The sequence below is a fragment of the Drosophila yakuba genome, chromosome 2R, assembly GCF_016746365.2.
Source record: "Drosophila yakuba strain Tai18E2 chromosome 2R, Prin_Dyak_Tai18E2_2.1, whole genome shotgun sequence".
Taxonomy (NCBI): domain Eukaryota; kingdom Metazoa; phylum Arthropoda; class Insecta; order Diptera; family Drosophilidae; genus Drosophila; species Drosophila yakuba.
In genome coordinates this window covers 2,214,932-2,234,145 of record NC_052528.2, presented here as the reverse complement: position 1 = coordinate 2,234,145, position 19,214 = coordinate 2,214,932, and the positions used below count along the sequence as shown (strand labels likewise).

The 19,214-nt window shown below is 52.4% G+C and overlaps 1 protein-coding gene and 1 non-coding gene across 2 annotated transcripts; one reads left to right on the top strand and one right to left on the bottom strand.

Annotated features, from left to right (window-relative positions):
- Positions 1-7,072: 7,072 nt before the first annotated feature.
- On the bottom strand, positions 7,073-8,314 carry LOC120321046 (protein TsetseEP-like). The gene has a single exon (XM_039372309.1). The coding sequence runs from the start codon at positions 8,312-8,314 to the stop codon at positions 7,073-7,075; it is 1,242 nt and encodes a 413-aa protein (XP_039228243.1).
- A 5,584-nt stretch (positions 8,315-13,898) lies between these two features.
- On the top strand, positions 13,899-13,971 carry Trnak-cuu. Its single transcript has one exon. It is a non-coding gene; the product is annotated as a tRNA-Lys (tRNA).
- Positions 13,972-19,214: the final 5,243 nt, after the last annotated feature.

Sequence of the window (19,214 nt, the reverse complement as noted above, 5' to 3'; positions counted from 1 at the left end):
CGGGATATTCAACGAGCTTATTGCCCGGTTGCATGGCCTCTTTGTCCCTAAGTCCTGGCCCCGTAGTCTGCTACTTCCTTCGTGGGTTTTTTTTTTTTTTTTTTTTTTTGTTGGAGTCGGATCGGGTCTCCTTCTGTCCCGCTTCCGTCGGGAATGTTCACTGGTGCTCTGGTTCGCTTGTGGCCTGCCTTCGTTGACTCTCGCCTTGGCCTGACGCTAGAACGGTTGTTGGCCTTACAGTCTTCACCCGTTGACTCTCGCCCTGGCCTGACGCTAGAACGGTTGGCGACCCTCGTCCGTTCTCAGGTTCCGTTGTTTCTCCGCTTCCCGCCGTTAGTGGCCTTATTATCCCCTGGTTTGGTTGTTGAGGCAATATTCTGGTCCGCTCGTGGTCCGCCTCCGTTGACTCTCGCCTTGGCCTGACGCTAAAACGGTTGTCGGACTCGCCGTCTGTTCCGTTGACTCTCGCCTTTGCCTGACGCTAGAACGGTTGTCGAGCCTCGTCCGCTCTCAGGTACTGTCATCTTCAACTTTTCTGGAATCGGAGCCCTACTCTTCCCTGGTGGTGGTTGTCGCGGCAACACTCTGGTTCGCTCGCGGTCCGCAGCCGTTGACTCTCGCCTTGGCCTGACGCTGTAATGGTTGTCAGACTCGCAGTCTGCCTCCGTTGACTCTCGCCTCGGCCTGACGCTAGAACGGCTGCCGAACCCAGTCCGTTCTCAGGTGTTGTCGTTCTCCTGCATGCCTTCCGATGGATCCGACTCCACGTTCTGGCCACCCTTCTCCTCCTGATCCTGCTGTTTTAGGTCGCTGACATGTACCGTGCGTTCCTTTTTGTTCGTCCGGTGGCGAATCTTACATATCACCGGCGATATGAAATCCACAATTTGGTACGGTCCATCGAACCTCGGAGCTAGTTTGGCCGCAAACCCTTCAGCCGCTTTAGACAAATGGTGCTCCTTGGCCCACACCACTTCACCGACGCTTGGCTTCCACTGCCTTCTCCGCAGGTTGTAATGCCTTGCTTGGTCCTGGGACACCCTCTCTAGGTTCCTGCGCACAATCTCGAAGACCTCTCTCATCTTCTCAGCGTTTCCTTCCGGTGACTCTGGTTGCCTTCCCGTACCTAGCGTTTCTCTGTCATAGAGTGCGTTCGGTAGTCTTGGCTCGCGGCCCTGTGTCAAAAATGCCGGTGAGTATCCTGTGGACTCCGAAACACTGGAGTTCACGGGCAGCATGATTTCGGGCCACCTTTCATCCCAATTCCTCTGGTTCTGTCCGGCAAACTGCGCTATCATTGTCTTCACCGTGCGGTTTGCTCTCCCTGTCGGATTCTCCTGTGGGGTATACGGTGCCGTAAACTGCTGCTTTATCCCCATGTCGTTGAGGAACTTCTTAAAAACCCGGCTCGTGAACTGCACGCCGTTGTCCGTGATCACCACCTTCGGTACTCCAAATCGTGAAACTATGCGTTCCCTGAACGCTTTCTGCAACGTTTCCGCCGTGGCTGTTCGCAAAGGCACCAACTCCGTCCACTTCGAAAACCTGTCGATCAGTACCAACAACATACTGTTTCCGTGTTTCGACCTCGGTAGTGGTCCGACGAAATCGGCGCACACTGTCGCCCAGGGCTCCTCCGGAATCTGTGTCAGCATCTTTCCCGCCGCCTGTCGCTGATTCGGTTTGAACCTGGCGCAGTCCTCGCACTTCCGAACGTAGGCCCTTGCGTCTCTCTGCATTCCTGGCCAGTAGTACCGGGCTGCAAGCCGTGCAATCGTCTTCCGACTGCCTACATGACCGGCTGCTGGGGCGTCGTGGTTTTCACGCAAGACCGTTTCTCTCAGCTGCCGCGGAACACATAGCTTCCAGGTCATTACATCTTCGTTCCCTGCTCTATGCGGAATCTGCCTGTAAAGGGTGCTACCCTCCCACACGTAGTCTGGGAACTTTTGAGGCTGTGCTTTTAGTTTTTCTCGCATTTCCTTGATCCAGCTGCACTCCGCTTCGGCCTCCTTGTCCTGTGTTCTTCTCAGCATGTCGGGTTCTGCTGAGACCGACTCTGGCAGTGGCTGCCTCGACAATGCGTCTGCTACCACGTTCAACCGGCCTTTCCTATATGCTACCTCGAAGTCATACTGCTGCAGCTCCAACGCCCATCTGGCAATTCTTCCCGAAGGGCTTTCTATGCTGTTCAGCCACTTCAGCGCCATATGATCCGTCACCACCTTAAAGTGGTATCCCTCAAGGTACGGCCTTAGCTTCCGAATAGCCCACACAATTGCCAAACATTCCTTCTCCGTTGTCGAGTAGTTTTTCTCGGCTCCGTTTAGGGTCCGGCTAGAGTATGAAATGACCCTTTCGCCATCTTCTGTATCCTGCGTGAGAATTGCCCCAATCCCGTAGTCACTGGCGTCCGTTTGCAGGATGAACGTTCTCCCGAAGTCGGGGCACGCCAAGACTGGGTCGGTAACCAATCTGGCTTTTACTTCCTCGAAGGCTTGCTGGTGGTCCTGTGACCATGTCCACTTCGTACCCTTGCGGAGGAGGTCGTTGAGTGGCCTTACGATGCGCGCGAAGTCAGGCACGAAACGTCGGTACCACGATGCGACTCCAAGGTATTGCCTCAGTTCTCGGACCGATGACGGTGGTTCTAGCTGGGCTATCGCTGCTACCTTCTCTGGGTCCGTGCCTATCCCTTGGCTTGTGACGCGGTGTCCTAGGTACAGAAGTTCTTGTTTGAAGAACTGGCATTTTTCCGGGTTTATTTTCAGGTTCGCTTTCTTCAGGCGACTGAATACCTCCCTGAGGTTTCTCTTGTGTTCCTCTAGGGTGCGGCCAATCACGATGATGTCGTCCTGATACGCAAATGCATGCGGCGACATTTCCGGTCCAATCACCTGATCCAGGGCCCGTTGAAATGTGGCCGACGCGGAGTATAACCCAAATGGCATCACCTTCCATTGGAACAGCCCTTTCCCTGGGACAGTGAAGGCCGTGAAGCCCCGGCTTGACTCTTCCAGTGGTATTTGCCAATACCCATCCTTTAGGTCCAGGCTGCTTATAAATCGCGCCTCCCTTAGTTGATCGAGGATGTAGTTTATCCGTGGCATCGGGTAGGCATCCTTTATGGAGTTCGCGTTTATCTGCCTGAAGTCCACGCATAATCTCCATTTTCCCGTTTTCTTCTTCACCATGACTATGGGTGAGCTGTACGGGCTCCTTGAATGCTCTATCATCCCCATCTTCAGCAGTTCGTCCACCTTCGCGTTGATCTCCCTTGAATCTTTGCATTCTTGGGGTAGTATCTCTGCTTGATTGGCTTATCGTCCTTCATGGTTATCGTGTGCTCGGCTATACTCGACGTTCCGGTCATGGCTTGAAACTCCGCGAGCTCTGTTTCCAGGAATTGGTTCACGTGGTCCTCTTCGCCGTCCTTTTGGACTAATGCGACCGACAACTTCTCCTCGAGCCACCCGTTGTGTCTGCCTCTGGCCGGTATTCGGATTTCATGACCGGCGCACTTGATCTCGGCCCCGACTTGCGTGAGGAAATTCCACCCCAGCACCAATGCATCCACTATCCCTGGTAATACTAGCAGGCTCATGACGAGTCGCCTGTTGCCGAACTCCACTCCTATTTCGAGCTTTGCGTTGATTTCGCCACACCTTCCATCTGCCAACCTAACCTGCCGTCGTGTCCTTGTAATCGCTCCCTGGGCAGCCAGCTTGTCCGCCAGCTCTTCACTTATGAAGCTTGCTGTTGCCCCGGTGTCGATCGTGGCCTTGTACGTGTCCCCACCGATCTTTACCGCTGCGGACAACTGCTGCTCCTCCTCGATTAGTTTTCCGGTTAGTTTGGAGAGGCGGCATCTTGCGACCCCGGCCCGTCTCTCTGCGGCTGGGATCGCTGGCCATTTCCCGTTCTCTGGCAGCATTCTGTGCTTCGGACTCCTACTTTCCCGCACATCCAGCAGAACAGCAGCCTCTGTTCTCGGCAGCCTCTTGCCCAATGGCCGTGTCCGCCGCACCTGCGACACGCTTCCTGTGGATTGGCAATATGGGTTGGGTTCTGACCCGGGTTGCCCCCTGACGTTGTTCCAGTGTGTCTCTGTGCAGTGACAGGCGGCCTCCATAGGATCGTGTTTTATCGCCTGGTCTGGACCGGGGTATATTGTGCCCACTGTTCCCGGGTATGCGTGCCTGGATCTCCTGAGTCCTCACACCTTCTGCACGTGACGTGTGTTGCGGCCGGGGCTTTGTTGCGGCTGTATTTGTGCTCTTCCGCAAATGCCTCCCGTTCCCTGTGCAGTTCCTCGTATTCATCTGCCAGGATCATGAGAGCCTCTAGGTCGTCCACGTGGTAGGATCTCAACGCTATTCGGAGGTCTGGCGTGCAGTTCTCCTTGATGAGCTCCAGCGTTTCTTTCTTCCCATACGCAAGGGGTCTTATTAGGGTCTGCATCTCGACCATGTAGTCCTTGAATGCCTCCCTGTACCCTTGCTTCCTTTGTCTCACCTTGTCCGCGAGCTTCGTGAAGTATCCCCTGGGCAGGAAATACGTCTGGAAACTGTCTATGAACTCGGCCCAAGTCCTCCAGTGCTTGTTGTTGGCTATGTACCACTTCAGAGCCTTTCCCTGCATTAATTCCGGCATGGCTCGGGGAATCATGTTCAGGTCCAACCCGTATGTGTTTGCGGACCATTCCACCTGCTCCAGGAATTCGAGTGGTTTTTCTTCTCCTTCGAAGCGAAAAGACCACTCTCTTACTTGCTTCGCTACTTTCGCGTAGTCTGGCGGGTTGGGCCTGGGTCTTTCTGGACTTGGCCTCCTTTCCCTGCTTGTCTCTCTCCGTTGCCCTTCTTGAAACATCTCCTCCATGTTCAGACTTGCGATTAAGTCTTCCCCCTCGGGGTTCGTAAGCTTTATGCTTGGACCTGGTCTGTCCGGATATGTTGCCTCCAATTCTGTCCAGATTGCTGCGAGTTTTGGGTCGTTCTCTGTCTCTGCGTAGTACTCCGCTAGGGCTTTCCGCATGTCCTCTGTCCTTCCGGACAGCGATATGCGCAACCTCTGTGCGACATACGCGAAATCTTCCTTTTTGAGACGGTAGGTCCAACTTCTACCCATACTGCTTTATTTGTGTTTACTGCCGGGATAATCACGTTATTTGGGCGCCAGATGTAACGAACTGATTTTATTTATCTGCTCGCTACGGAATACGTGCGGCTAGCTCAGTAGAGTTTGTGCGTTCGTCCCACCAAATTTATATAATAACGCGATCACCCGGTTACCAGTAATAACACTCGCAGTTTCGTTCTCGGGTCTTTATTTGAGCTCAGTTTACAATGCACTTTAATTGTCCGGACGCCTCTGCTCTCTCGTCGTAGCGTCGGACCTTCGCTTGGTATTGCCGCTGACGCGCGAGAAGGAAGGTCGAGGGCTTAGGGAAGCGTCACCGTTCTCAGACTAGGGTGAACGATTGCCGGGCTCTCAAAGGCATACGCCTCGCTAGCCACAACCTCTTGTCCCTTGCTCTGTCCCGGCCGGTCCCGCCAGACGCTTGTTCAGTTCCTTCCGACGCACCGCGCTATCGCCCGGATACGCCGCAGTCCCTGTAGCAAGACGCCCAGTGAAAGACGAACGTTCCACCCTACCTTTCTCTCCTGTCGGCGCGGTCGGACCTGGATGTCCTGCTCGGCGGCCTGGTTCCCCTGTCCTGCTGCTTTCGTCGTCCTGGGTGGCGCGGATCTTCGTTATGGGCGCTTGTCGCGTGGGCTGAGAATTGTTGTCGTACGCAGACTCACGGAAGCTCACGGCTGTGATTCCCAAGGCATACGCCTGTGGAACAGCAACGCGTCACCCCACGTCTGGTTCGGACTGGCGGCGCCGGTACCACGCCTGATTGGATTGCACGGACACACCAGGCTATCGCCTGGTTCAAGCACGCGATCTCCTACACAGTCCACCGGGTCTACACCACAATCCCTGCCGCTTCCTCTGGTGCCCGCTTAGATCTGGCCTCTCCTGTCGTTTGCCTCCTGGCTACTCGTGCTTCGTCGTTTGGACCTCAGCTACCTGCGTCTCAGTTCGGAGACCTTCTCGTCCCGAACGTCTTGACGTAGCGATCTTGCTCCTTGGTGACTATCACGGTCGTAGCTCCTCTGCTGACTTCGTTCTACGTTGCTGACTCGTACACTTGCTTTCCTTGACTGTCGGTCTCGCTTCCAGCGCTCGGCCTGTTTATATAGGCCACCTCTAACGGTTTATCCCTTTGGTCTCCAGTCTCCGGATCCAAAGTCCACGATTTTACCGTTGGCCGGTCCAAAGTTCGATTTGTCCCGTTAATTGCCTTTAAGCCTGCTGACTCTCCAAACTCTCTTTTCAGCAAGTCCGGAATCTCCATCCTCTCTCTCTCCATTTCCCGAGTCTCCAAACTCTCTTCCTCTAGAGTCTCCAAACTCTCTTTCTCCAGCCCAGAGTCTCCAAACTCTCTCTCTCTGGGCTTCGCACTGCCGTTACTACGCTTTGCCTTGTTGCGTAACTGGCAACGGCAGGCCCTCCTTATGCGATCACTATTCGCATTTGTGCCGAGTTTAACTCCTCACATCTCCCCCTTTCTTCGGGAAAATTTAAAATCCGGTCCTGCGGTTACCGCGGAACACTCTTGGGATTCCGTCAACGCTCACGTCGACCCACACGTGAGTTCCTGCCGGTGCTTTTCACCTCTTTCAAGTGCTCACTAACTTTTACTCCTCTTCTCTTCCAGATTTCGCCCATATGAAATTCTTTTGACATGCTGTAAATCCTATGCCAAATATACCCTATGTGTTGTGCGCGTTCGTGTGATCCGTCCCTTTAAATAATGTGCTACGTGTTTTCTTGTGTTTGCTTTTTGGATTCCTTTTTGTTTTATTATCAACTCCGGGCGGGATCAGCTACCCGGACACTCGTTCACCAGCCCGAACAAACGGATCCCCGTCGCCGCTACCCTCACTCGGAACCTCTTATTTCCGCGGTGCAGGACCACGCACCGGCGGCTACCTCGGCGCTTGGCGTCCCGGATTACCGGCTCCTACATGACTCCCGCGGGCCATTCCGCCTCCGGAATCGGAGCCCACCGCTGGACCTCCGACGCAGATGCCATCCGCACCCAGGACGGCCGGGATGCGGGTACACCAACCGCTGGAGCGGATGACTGCCGCTGGAGTCCGGGCCTTGGGGTGTCCTTGGGTGATGGCCACACCCATTGCCCCTTCTCCAGCTCGGCCGTCGTGTCCGGGGTTGGCGGAGCCCCACCGCCATGGACCGGCGCCTCTTCTTCCTCAGGTCCTTCGGGGGTAATCGGCCAGGTCCAAGTGACGACTTGTTGCCGCCATCGTCTGCCTCCTTCCGTATACTCCCTCACTTGGTGCGACACCCTGGCGTGCGGGATCGGAGGGTCCTGGTCTCCCACGGGGTCCTGGGGTTCCGGGTGGGTTGGCGGAGCCGTGGGTGGACGGACGGTCGGCACCGGGTTGGGTGGGGGGCTGGGTGGCCAGTGCCGTGGCCGGGGCGTAGGTGGGATCCTTGTTGACGCTATGGGTGACGGGGGTGGGGACGGCTCCGGGGTTCCTTCCTTTACCATCTCCTCCGAATGAATGTACCGCGGAGTGGCGGGTACTTCTCCCCCTTTGCCACCGGCTTCTTCCCCCTCGTGCCAGGGAACCAGCTCCCACGCCGCGCACTCCTCCTTCTCTGCCCTTTCGAGCTCCTTGAGCCACTTCTTCTCCTCCTCCTCCTTGGTCCTCGCTCTTTGCTGGATTTCGTGCCTGGCCGCCATGGCCGCCCGTTGCTGCATGCGGACGCGCGCTGCCTTGGCGGCCTCATACTCCTCCCTCGCTGCCATCCGTTCCGACTGTGGGGCTCCCCTGGCCGCCACTCGGTCGGCCTCCAGCTTCCGCATCTTCACGATGGCGTTTGCCATCGCCGCTGACGTCCCCCCGCTCCCTCTAGGGTTCTGTCTGGCCTCCTCGAACGCCGGCGCGGTCCCCGGAAGGATCCGGTTATCGGCCCCGCTCATGGCCCTCTTCAGCCGCCAGGTCCTCCTTTCCTCCTTCGGGTCCTCCTCCCACTGCAGCTCGCTTTCGTCTGATGTGACCACGGGCTCCGGGTCCTCTCCCCGCTCGTCCTCGGCACCGCGCCTTGGAGTTCGGGTGGGCCGAGGATTAGGCATACGCCTACCCCCCGACCGTCCTTGCCCCTCGACGGGTCCTTTGACCTTCTGACCCCTAGCGGCCAGCCTCGTCGTTTGGTGCATCACGGTAGTTGCGCTCATTTTGGTTGTCGAACTTCTTGTGACTTGGGCCCTTCGCTCGGCCTCCCATTACACCTCGGTTTCGCTTCTCCCTTTTAGACCCTTACCGTTATGTCCCACGGTGGCCTACGTCGGCGTCGATCTCTTCCCACCAGCAGATAGAAATCTGCTCTCTGGTGCTGGCGTTTCTGGCCCGGCCTTAAGTCTGACTTTGTCGGTCTCCGACTCCAGACGCTCGTTCTTACGGTACTGTTTCCTTGACTCTCGTACCGTCTCTCTTCTTTCTTCGGGATATTCAACGAGCTTATTGCCCGGTTGGTCCTGGCCCCGTAGTCTGCTACTTCCTTCGTGGGTTTTTTTTTTTTTTTTTTTTTTTTTTTTGTTGGAGTCGGATCGGGTCTCCTTCTGTCCCGCTTCCGTCGGGAATGTTCACTGGTGCTCTGGTTCGCTCGTGGCCTGCCTTCGTTGACTCTCGCCTTGGCCTGACGCTAGAACGGTTGTTGGCCTTACAGTCTTCACCCGTTGACTCTCGCCCTGGCCTGACGCTAGAACGGTTGGCGACCCTCGTCCGTTCTCAGGTTCCGTTGTTTCTCCGCTTCCCGCCGTTAGTGGCCTTATTATCCCCTGGTTTGGTTGTTGAGGCAATATTCTGGTCCGCTCGTGGTCCGCCTCCGTTGACTCTCGCCTTGGCCTGACGCTAAAACGGTTGTCGGACTCGCCGTCTGTTCCGTTGACTCTCGCCTTTGCCTGACGCTAGAACGGTTGTCGAGCCTCGTCCGCTCTCAGGTACTGTCATCTTCAACTTTTCTGGAATCGGAGCCCTACTCTTCCCTGGTGGTGGTTGTCGCGGCAACACTCTGGTTCGCTCGCGGTCCGCAGCCGTTGACTCTCGCCTTGGCCTGACGCTGTAATGGTTGTCAGACTCGCAGTCTGCCTCCGTTGACTCTCTCCTCGGCCTGACGCTAGAACGGCTGCCGAACCCAGTCCGTTCTCAGGTGTTGTCGTTCTCCTGCATGCCTTCCGATGGATCCGACTCCACGTTCTGGCCACCCTTCTCCTCCTGATCCTGCTGTTTTAGGTCGCTGACATGTACCGTGCGTTCCTTTTTGTTCGTCCGGTGGCGAATCTTACATATCACCGGCGATATGAAATCCACAATTTGGTACGGTCCATCGAACCTCGGAGCTAGTTTGGCCGCAAACCCTTCAGCCGCTTTAGACAAATGGTGCTCCTTGGCCCACACCACTTCACCGACGCTTGGCTTCCACTGCCTTCTCCGCAGGTTGTAATGCCTTGCTTGGTCCTGGGACACCCTCTCTAGGTTCCTGCGCACAATCTCGAAGACCTCTCTCATCTTCTCAGCGTTTCCTTCCGGTGACTCTGGTTGCCTTCCCGTACCTAGCGTTTCTCTGTCATAGAGTGCGTTCGGTAGTCTTGGCTCGCGGCCCTGTGTCAAAAATGCCGGTGAGTATCCTGTGGACTCCGAAACACTGGAGTTCACGGCCAGCATGATTTCGGGCCACCTTTCATCCCAATTCCTCTGGTTCTGTCCGGCAAACTGCGCTATCATTGTCTTCACCGTGCGGTTTGCTCTCTCTGTCGGATTCTCCTGTGGGGTATACGGTGCCGTAAACTGCTGCTTTATCCCCATGTCGTTGAGGAACTTCTTAAAAACCCGGCTCGTGAACTGCACGCCGTTGTCCGTGATCACCACCTTCGGTACTCCAAATCGTGAAACTATGCGTTCCCTGAACGCTTTCTGCAACGTTTCCGCCGTGGCTGTTCGCAAAGGCACCAACTCCGTCCACTTCGAAAACCTGTCGATCAGTACCAACAACATACTGTTTCCGTGTTTCGACCTCGGTAGTGGTCCGACGAAATCGGCGCACACTGTCGCCCAGGGCTCCTCCGGAATCTGTGTCAGCATCTTTCCCGCCGCCTGTCGCTGATTCGGTTTGAACCTGGCGCAGTCCTCGCACTTCCGAACGTAGGCCCTTGCGTCTCTCTGCATTCCTGGCCAGTAGTACCGGGCTGCAAGCCGTGCAATCGTCTTCCGACTGCCTACATGACCGGCTGCTGGGGCGTCGTGGTTTTCACGCAAGACCGTTTCTCTCAGCTGCCGCGGAACACATAGCTTCCAGGTCATTACATCTTCGTTCCCTGCTCTATGCGGAATCTGCCTGTAAAGGGTGCTACCCTCCCACACGTAGTCTGGGAACTTTTGAGGCTGTGTTTTTAGTTTTTCTCGCATTTCCTTGATCCAGCTGCACTCCGCTTCGGCCTCCTTGTCCTGTGTTCTTCTCAGCATGTCGGGTTCTGCTGAGACCGACTCTGGCAGTGGCTGCCTCGACAATGCGTCTGCTACCACGTTCAACCGGCCTTTCCTATATGCTACCTCGAAGTCATACTGCTGCAGCTCCAACGCCCATCTGGCAATTCTTCCCGAAGGGCTTTCTATGCTGTTCAGCCACTTCAGCGCCATATGATCCGTCACCACCTTAAAGTGGTATCCCTCAAGGTACGGCCTTAGCTTCCGAATAGCCCACACAATTGCCAAACATTCCTTCTCCGTTGTCGAGTAGTTTTTCTCGGCTCCGTTTAGGGTCCGGCTAGAGTATGAAATGACCCTTTCGCCATCTTCTGTATCCTGCGTGAGAATTGCCCCAATCCCGTAGTCACTGGCGTCCGTTTGCAGGATGAACGTTCTCCCGAAGTCGGGGCACGCCAAGACTGGGTCGGTAACCAATCTGGCTTTTACCTCCTCGAAGGCTTGCTGGTGGTCCTGTGACCATGTCCACTTGGTACCCTTGCGGAGGAGGTCGTTGAGTGGCCTTACGATGCGCGCGAAGTCAGGCACGAAACGTCGGTACCACGATGCGACTCCAAGGTATTGCCTCAGTTCTCGGACCGATGACGGTGGTTCTAGCTGGGCTATCGCTGCTACCTTCTCTGGGTCCGTGCCTATCCCTTGGCTTGTGACGCGGTGTCCTAGGTACAGAAGTTCTTGTTTGAAGAACTGGCATTTTTCCGGGTTCATTTTCAGGTTCACTTTCTTCAGGCGACTGAATACCTCCCTAAGGTTTCTCTTGTGTTCCTCTAGGGTGCGGCCAATCACGATGATGTCGTCCTGATACGCAAATGCATGCGGCGACATTTCCGGTCCAATCACCTGATCCAGGGCCCGTTGAAATGTGGCCGACGCGGAGTATAACCCAAATGGCATCACCTTCCATTGGAACAGCCCTTTCCCTGGGACCGTGAAGGCCGTGAAGCCCCGGCTTGATTGACTCTTCCAGTTGTATTTGCCAATACCCATCCTTTAGGTCCAGGCTGCTTATAAATCGCGCCTCCCTTAGTTGATCGAGGATGTAGTTTATCCGTGGCATCGGGTAGGCATCCTTTATGGAGTTCGCGTTTATCTGCCTGAAGTCCACGCATAATCTCCATTTTCCCGTTTTCTTCTTCACCATGACTATGGGTGAGCTGTACGGGCTCCTTGAATGCTCTATCATCCCCATCTTCAGCAGTTCGTCCACCTTCGCGTTGATCTCCCCTTGAATCTTTGCATTCTTGGGGTAGTATCTCTGCTTGATTGGCTTATCGTCCTTCATGGTTATCGTGTGCTCGGCTATACTCGACGTTCCGGTCATGGCTTGAAACTCCGCGAGCTCTGTTTCCAGGAATTGGTTCACGTGGTCCTCTTCGCCGTCCTTTTGGACTAATGCGACCGACAACTTCTCCTCGAGCCACCCGTTGTGTCTGCCTCTGGCCGGTATTCGGATTTCATGACCGGCGCACTTGATCTCGGCCCCGACTTGCGTGAGGAAATTCCACCCCAGCACCAATGCATCCACTATCCCTGGTAATACTAGCAGGCTCATGACGAGTCGCCTGTTGCCGAACTCCACTCCTATTTCGAGCTTTGCGTTGATTTCGCCACACCTTCCATCTGCCAACCTAACCTGCCGTCGTGTCCTTGTAATCGCTCCCTGGGCAGCCAGCTTGTCCGCCAGCTCTTCACTTATGAAGCTTGCTGTTGCCCCGGTGTCGATCGTGGCCTTGTACGTGTCCCCACCGATCTTTACCGCTGCGGACAACTGCTGCTCCTCCTCGATTAGTTTTCCGGTTAGTTTGGAGAGGCGGCAACTTGCGACCCCGGCCCGTCTCTCTGCGGCTGGGATCGCTGGCCATTTCCCGTTCTCTGGCAGCATTCTGTGCTTCGGACTCCTACTTTCCCGCACATCCAGCAGAACAGCAGCCTCTGTTCGCGGCAGCCTCTTGCCCAATGGCCGTGTCCGCCGCACCTGCGACACGCTTCCTGTGGATTGGCAATATGGGTTGGGTTCTGACCCGGGTTGCCCCCTGACGTTGGTCCAGTGTGTCTCTGTGCAGTGACTGGCCGCCTCCATAGGGTCGTGTTTTGTCGCCTGGCCTGGACCGGGGTATATTGTGCCCACTGTTCCCGGGTATGCGTGCCTGGATCTCCTGAGTCCTCACACCTTCTGCACGTGACGTGTGTTGCGGCCGGGGCTTTGTTGCGGCTGTATTTGTGCTCTTCCGCAAATGCCTCCCGTTCCCTGTGCAGTTCCTCGTATTCATCTGCCAGGATCATGAGAGCCTCTAGGTCGTCCACGTGGTAGGATCTCAACGCTATTCGAAGGTCTGGCGTGCAGTTCTCCTTGATGAGCTCCAGCGTTTCTTTCTTCCCATACCCAAGGGGTCTTATTAGGGTCTGCATCTCGACCATGTAGTCCTTGAATGCCTCCCTGTACCCTTGCTTCCTTTGTCTCACCTTGTCCGCGAGCTTCGTGAAGTATCCCCTGGGCAGGAAATACGTCTGGAAACTGTCTATGAACTCGGCCCAAGTCCTCCAGTGCTTGTTGTTGGCTATGTACCACTTCAGAGCCTTTCCCTGCATTAATTCCGGCATGGCTCGGGGAATCATGTTCAGGTCCAACCCGTATGTGTTTGCGGACCATTCCACCTGCTCCAGGAATTCGAGTGGTTTTTCTTCTCCGTCGAAGCGAAAAGACCACTCTCTTACTTGCTTCGCTACTTTCGCGTAGTCTGGCGGGCTGGGCCTGGGTCTTTCTGCACTTGGCCTCCTTTCCCTGCTTGTCTCTCTCCGTTGCCCTTCTTGAAACATCTCCTCCATGTTCAGACTTGCGATTAAGTCTTCCCCCTCGGGGTTCGTAAGCTTTATGCTTGGACCTGGTCTGTCCGGATATGTTGCCTCCAATTCTGTCCAGATTGCTGCGAGTTTTGGGTCGTTCTCTGTCTCTGCGTAGTACTCCGCTAGGGCTTTCCGCATGTCCTCTGTCCTTCCGGACAGCGATATGCGCAACCTCTGTGCGACATACGCGAAATCTTCCTTTTTGAGACGGTAGATCCAACTTCTACCCATACTGCTTTATTTGTGTTTACTGCCGGGATAATCACGTTATTTGGGCGCCAGATGTAACGAACTGATTTTATTTATCTGCTCACTACGGAATACGTGCGGCTAGCTCAGTAGAGTTTGTGCGTTCGTCCCACCAAATTTATATAATAACGCGATCACCCGGTTACCAGTAATAACACTCGCAGTTTCGTTCTCTCATCCGAAGCCCGGCTAGCTCAGTCGGTAGAGCATGAGACTCTTAATCTCAGGGTCGTGGGTTCGTGGCCCACGTTGGGCGCCAGATGTAACGAACTGATTTTATTTATCTGCTCGCTACGGAATACGTGCGGCTAGCTCAGTAGAGTTTGTGCGTTCGTCCCACCAAATTTATATAATAACGCGATCACCCGGTTACCAGTAATAACACTCGCAGTTTCGTTCTCGGGTCTTTATTTGAGCTCAGTTTACAATGCACTTTAATTGTCCGGACGCCTCTGCTCTCTCGTCGTAGCGCTATCGCCCGGATACGCCGCAGTCCCTGTAGCAAGACGCCCAGTGAAAGACGAACGTTCCACCCTACCTTTCTCTCCTGTCGGCGCGGTCGGACCTGGATGTCCTGCTCGGCGGCCTGGTTCCCCTGTCCTGCTGCTTTCGTCGTCCTGGGTGGCGCGGATCTTCGTTATGGGTGCTTGTCGCGTGGGCTGAGAATTGTTGCCGTACGCAGACTCACGGAAGCTCACGGCTGTGATTCCCAAGGCATACGCCTGTGGAACAGCAACGCGTCACCCCACGTCTGGTTCGGACTGGCGGCGCCGGTACCACGCCTGCTTGGATTGCACGGACACACCAGGCTATCGCCTGGTTCAAGCACGCGATCTCCTACACAATCCACCGGGTCTACACCACAATCCCTGCCGCTTCCTCTGGTGCCCGCTTAGATCTGGCCTCTCCTGTCGTTTGCCTCCTGGCTACTCGTGCTTCGTCGTTTGGACCTCAGCTACCTGCGTCTCAGTTCGGAGACCTTCTCGTCCCGAACGTCTTGACGTAGCGATCTTGCTCCTTGGTGACTATCACGGTCGTAGCTCCTCTGCTGACTTCGTTCTACGTTGCTGACTCGTACACTTGCTTTCCTTGACTGTCGGTCTCGCTTCCAGCGCTCGGCCTGTTTATATAGGCCACCTCTAACGGTTTATCCCTTTGGTCTCCAGTCTCCGGATCCAAAGTCCACGATTTTACCGTTGGCCGGTCCAAAGTTCGATTTGTCCCGTTAATTGCTTTTAAGCCTGCTGACTCTCCAAACTCTCTTTTCAGCAAGTCCGGAATCTCCATCCTCTCTCTCTCCATTTCCCGAATCTCCAAACTCTCTTCCTCTAGAGTCTCCAAACTCTCTTTCTCCAGCCCAGAGTCTCCAAACTCTCTCTCTCTGGGCTTCGCACTGCCGTTACTACGCTTTGGCTTGTTGCGTAACTGGCAACGGCAGGCCCTCCTTATGCGATCACTATTCGCATTTGTGCGGAGTTTAACTCCTCACAGCCTTTTGCTCTAAGGATGGCCACGATATGATAAAGTGTCTCAAATTCAGAGCACAATCAATCGAAAAAAGAAAAGAATTCGTTCAAAAGAACAGCATGTGCTTTAGATGCTTTGGAAAGCATAATGCTATCGATTGCAGAAAGGAAATTACATGCAATCGATGCTCCAAAAGACACAATAGCCTTCTTCATGAAGAGACAAAACGCAGTATCAACAGCAATAGCCTTAAGCAAGGGCAAGACACACTATTGGCTACAGCTGTTGTTTTAGTGAAAAACAAAGCTGGAGGTTACAACGAGTTGAGGGCGCTTATTGACGGTGGATCCCAGAAGACGCTGATTTCAGAGGAAGCAGCACAAATATTAAGGATTCCCAGAGTAAGAAGTACTATAGAGGTCGAAGGTATCTCCCAGACTACTCAATTATCAAAAAATAGTGTCCACCTGACGATCAAACCAAAAATTCCAAGCAGCTTCAAAGCATCAACGGAAGCATTGGTTTTACCAACACTCCATAGAGCCCTTCCCAGCAAAAAGTTTGATATTGATATCAACAAAGAGTGGAAGGGCTACAGGCTAGCAGATCCACGATTCAACGAGCCAAGCAGAATTGACATGGTGATAGGTTTGGATCTATTTCCCCTGATTATGATGGAAAAAATAAAAACCGTGAATGGAATCTTGGGACAAAAAACCAAATTTGGATGGATTGTGTCTGGAAATATAACTCGAGCAGCAAAGCACAAAATTATAAGTGCCACTACCACAATAAATCTAAAGGACCTGGATCGCTTTTGGGAATTGGAAGATGAGGCCGATGAGACGATTACAGACAATGCAGAATGCGAAAGAAAATTCCAAGAAACAACTGTCATCAACGAGGAAGGCAGATTTGTGGTGTCAATTCCATTCCGCCAAGAGGCAAAGCTGGGGGACTCTCGCAAACAGGCAATGGCAAGGCTCATGCAAATGGAAAAGAAGTTTCAAAGAAACCCAAAGAACTGGGCTGCATACAACGAATTCATGAAAGAATACCTTAAGATGGGACATATGGAATCTGTAAAGACAACGGGTCAAGGTAAATACTATTTACCCCATCAAGCAATCATCAGGCCTGGAAGCTTAACTACGAAGCTACGAGTAGTTTTTGACGCATCCGCAAAAACGACAAATGGACTAAGCCTAAATGACGTTATTATAGCTGGTCCCAAGATTCAAAAGGATATATTCGATATTCTAATTAAATGGCGCAAGTGGCAATATGTTATGGTAGCTGACATTGAAAAAATGTATCGCCAAATAAAGGTTGCTGAGAAAGACCAAGAATACCAATATATCCTATGGAGAGATGATCCAAAACTGCCGATCAGTGAGTTTAAGTTAACAACCGTTACGTATGGCACCTCGGCAGCACCTTTCTTAGCAGTCCGATGTCTACGAGGATAGCGTCTTAGCAGAAACAATAAGAGACGACTTTTATATGGATGACCTCATAACTGGTGGAGACACAGTCAACGAGTGCTATGAACGTCAAAGGAAATTGAGACAAGTGATGGAGAAGGCCGGCATGCATCTGCGAAAATGGGTTGCAAATGACGAACGTATTTTAGCCGACATTCAGGACGACGGAGCTACGGAGAAAATCTGCATTGAGGAGAATGAATCGATCAAAACCTTAGGACTTCGATGGGATCCGAAGAAGGATACATTTACGTTTTCGGCAGAAAACCCAATGCTAACACGCATAACAAAGGGGTTAGTGTTATCACAGTTGTCCAGAATTTTCGACCCACTAGGATGGTTGGCACCGGTAACAATTCAAGGCAAATGTTTTATTCAGGAACTGTGGAAGTTACCGATGACTTGGGACGTTGAATTGGAATCCAACTTAGCAAACTGGTGGATGGAATATGCTAAAGGTCTATAAAATTTAGAAGAAATTAGCATTTCACGCTGGACTGGATGCTCCAAAGGTATTATGGAGCTACATGGATTCTGCGATGCATCAGAGAAAGCAGCGGCTGTGTATACAAAAGTAGGCGGGAGAGTTACCTTGCTAGCAGCAAAAAGCAAAGTAAATCCTATAAAAAACAGGAAAACAATTCCAAAGCTGGAATTATGTGCTGCGCATTTACTAGCAAAGTCATTAGCGAAAGTGCAGGCTATATGGAGCAACAAGATTACAACGCATGCATGGAGTGATTCGCAAATTACTATTGCCTGGATACAGAACAAGCGCAGCAAAGATAAGTTCGTCAGAACTAGAGTGGAAGATATCATTAAACTAATTCCCAATGTCAAATGGAATTACGTTAAATCGGAAGAAAATCCAGCAGACGTGGCTTCAAGAGGGATATCACCGCAAGCTCTTAAAATCTGTGAAATTTGGTGGAGAGGGCCGAATTGGCTATCTATAGATGCACAACACTGGCCCACTCAAAAGGAATCGGAAATGGTTGTGGTATCCACATTGATAAAATCCGAATATCTGCAAAACCATCTTTTATCAAAGTATTCATCGATCGACAAACTTCTTAGAGTAATGGCGTATGTATTACGCTTCATAACAAAGCTGAGAGGAAAATCGCAACAGCAGTCACATCTTACGGTGGAGGAATTAAAGCTAACGAAGCATGCTGTGGTAAAGATACAACAACAGCTAGATTTTGGACACGAAGTCAGACTACTCAAAAACAAAAGTCCTTTAGAACCAAAGAGTAAGTTGCAGGCGCTAAATCCGTTTTTGGATAGTGATGGCGTACTTCGAGTTGGTGGACGACTACAAAACGCAATGATACCGTATAATGTAAAACATCCAATTATACTGGATAAGTCACATTTGACTTGGTTAATTGTAAAGGATTCTCACAAAGAAACTCTGCATGGCGGAATTAACATTATGAGAACTTATATTCAGAGGGAGTTCTGGATATTTGGCATACAAAATTCCTTAAAGAAATATTTAAGGGAATGTATTGTATGCATACGATACAAGCAAGAGATGTCCAGTCAACTGATGGGAAATCTACCAGTTTATCGAGTAACAACTGATTACTCGTTTCAAAATACTGGAATAGACTACGCCGGACCGTTCCAGATTCGCTGCTCAAAGGAAAGAGGTCAAAAAACGTATAAAGGATACATTTGTGTATTTGTTTGTATGGCAACAAAAGCAATACATTTGGAAGCTGTTAGCGACCTTTCGTCAGACAAATTCCTGTAGGCTCTTCGACGGTTCTTTGCAAGACGAGGCAAGAGTGAGAACATATACTCAGATAATGGAACAAACTTCGTAGGAGCTTCAAGAATATTGGACAAAGAGTTAGTACCTACACTAGAAAAAGAAGGCATCAAGTGGCACTTTACCCCCCCGAGAAGCCCCCACATGGGAGGTTTATGGGAAGCCGGTGTAAAATCAGTGAAGTATCACCTTAAACGAGTTATTGGTGAAAACAGCTTTACATATGAAGAATTTGCATCACTGCTATGTCAAATCGAAGCAGTACGAAACTCGCGCCCATTAGTCACTGTAAGGAGCGAAAACGATGGTGAGGAAATATTAACGCCGGGTCATTTTCTGGTGGGAAGACCTCTAATTGGAGCTCCTGAACATTTTGACGAAAGTAAGACAATCAGCTCTTTGGATAGATGGAAGCTTATTCAACGCATCAGAGGTGATTTTTGGAAGAAATGGAAAGAGGAGTATCTGGTGTTATTGCAACAGCGAACCAAATGGCGCCAGGTAAAGCCAAATCTGAAGGAGGGACAGTTGGTTCTTATAAAAAATGAGAACACTCACCCTGCAAGATGGCCAATGGGAAGAATCATTAGTACGACTAAAGGACAAGATGATAAAGTCCGGGTAGTCACGGTTAAAACAAGCGATGGGGAAGTAAAAAGATCGCTAAACAAGATCTGTCAACTTCCTGTTAGCGAAGCAAAACCAGCTGGAGCTGCAACGCCATCTAGAACGGAGTCAATGCAGCTACGCAAGGACAAGAAGCAGCGA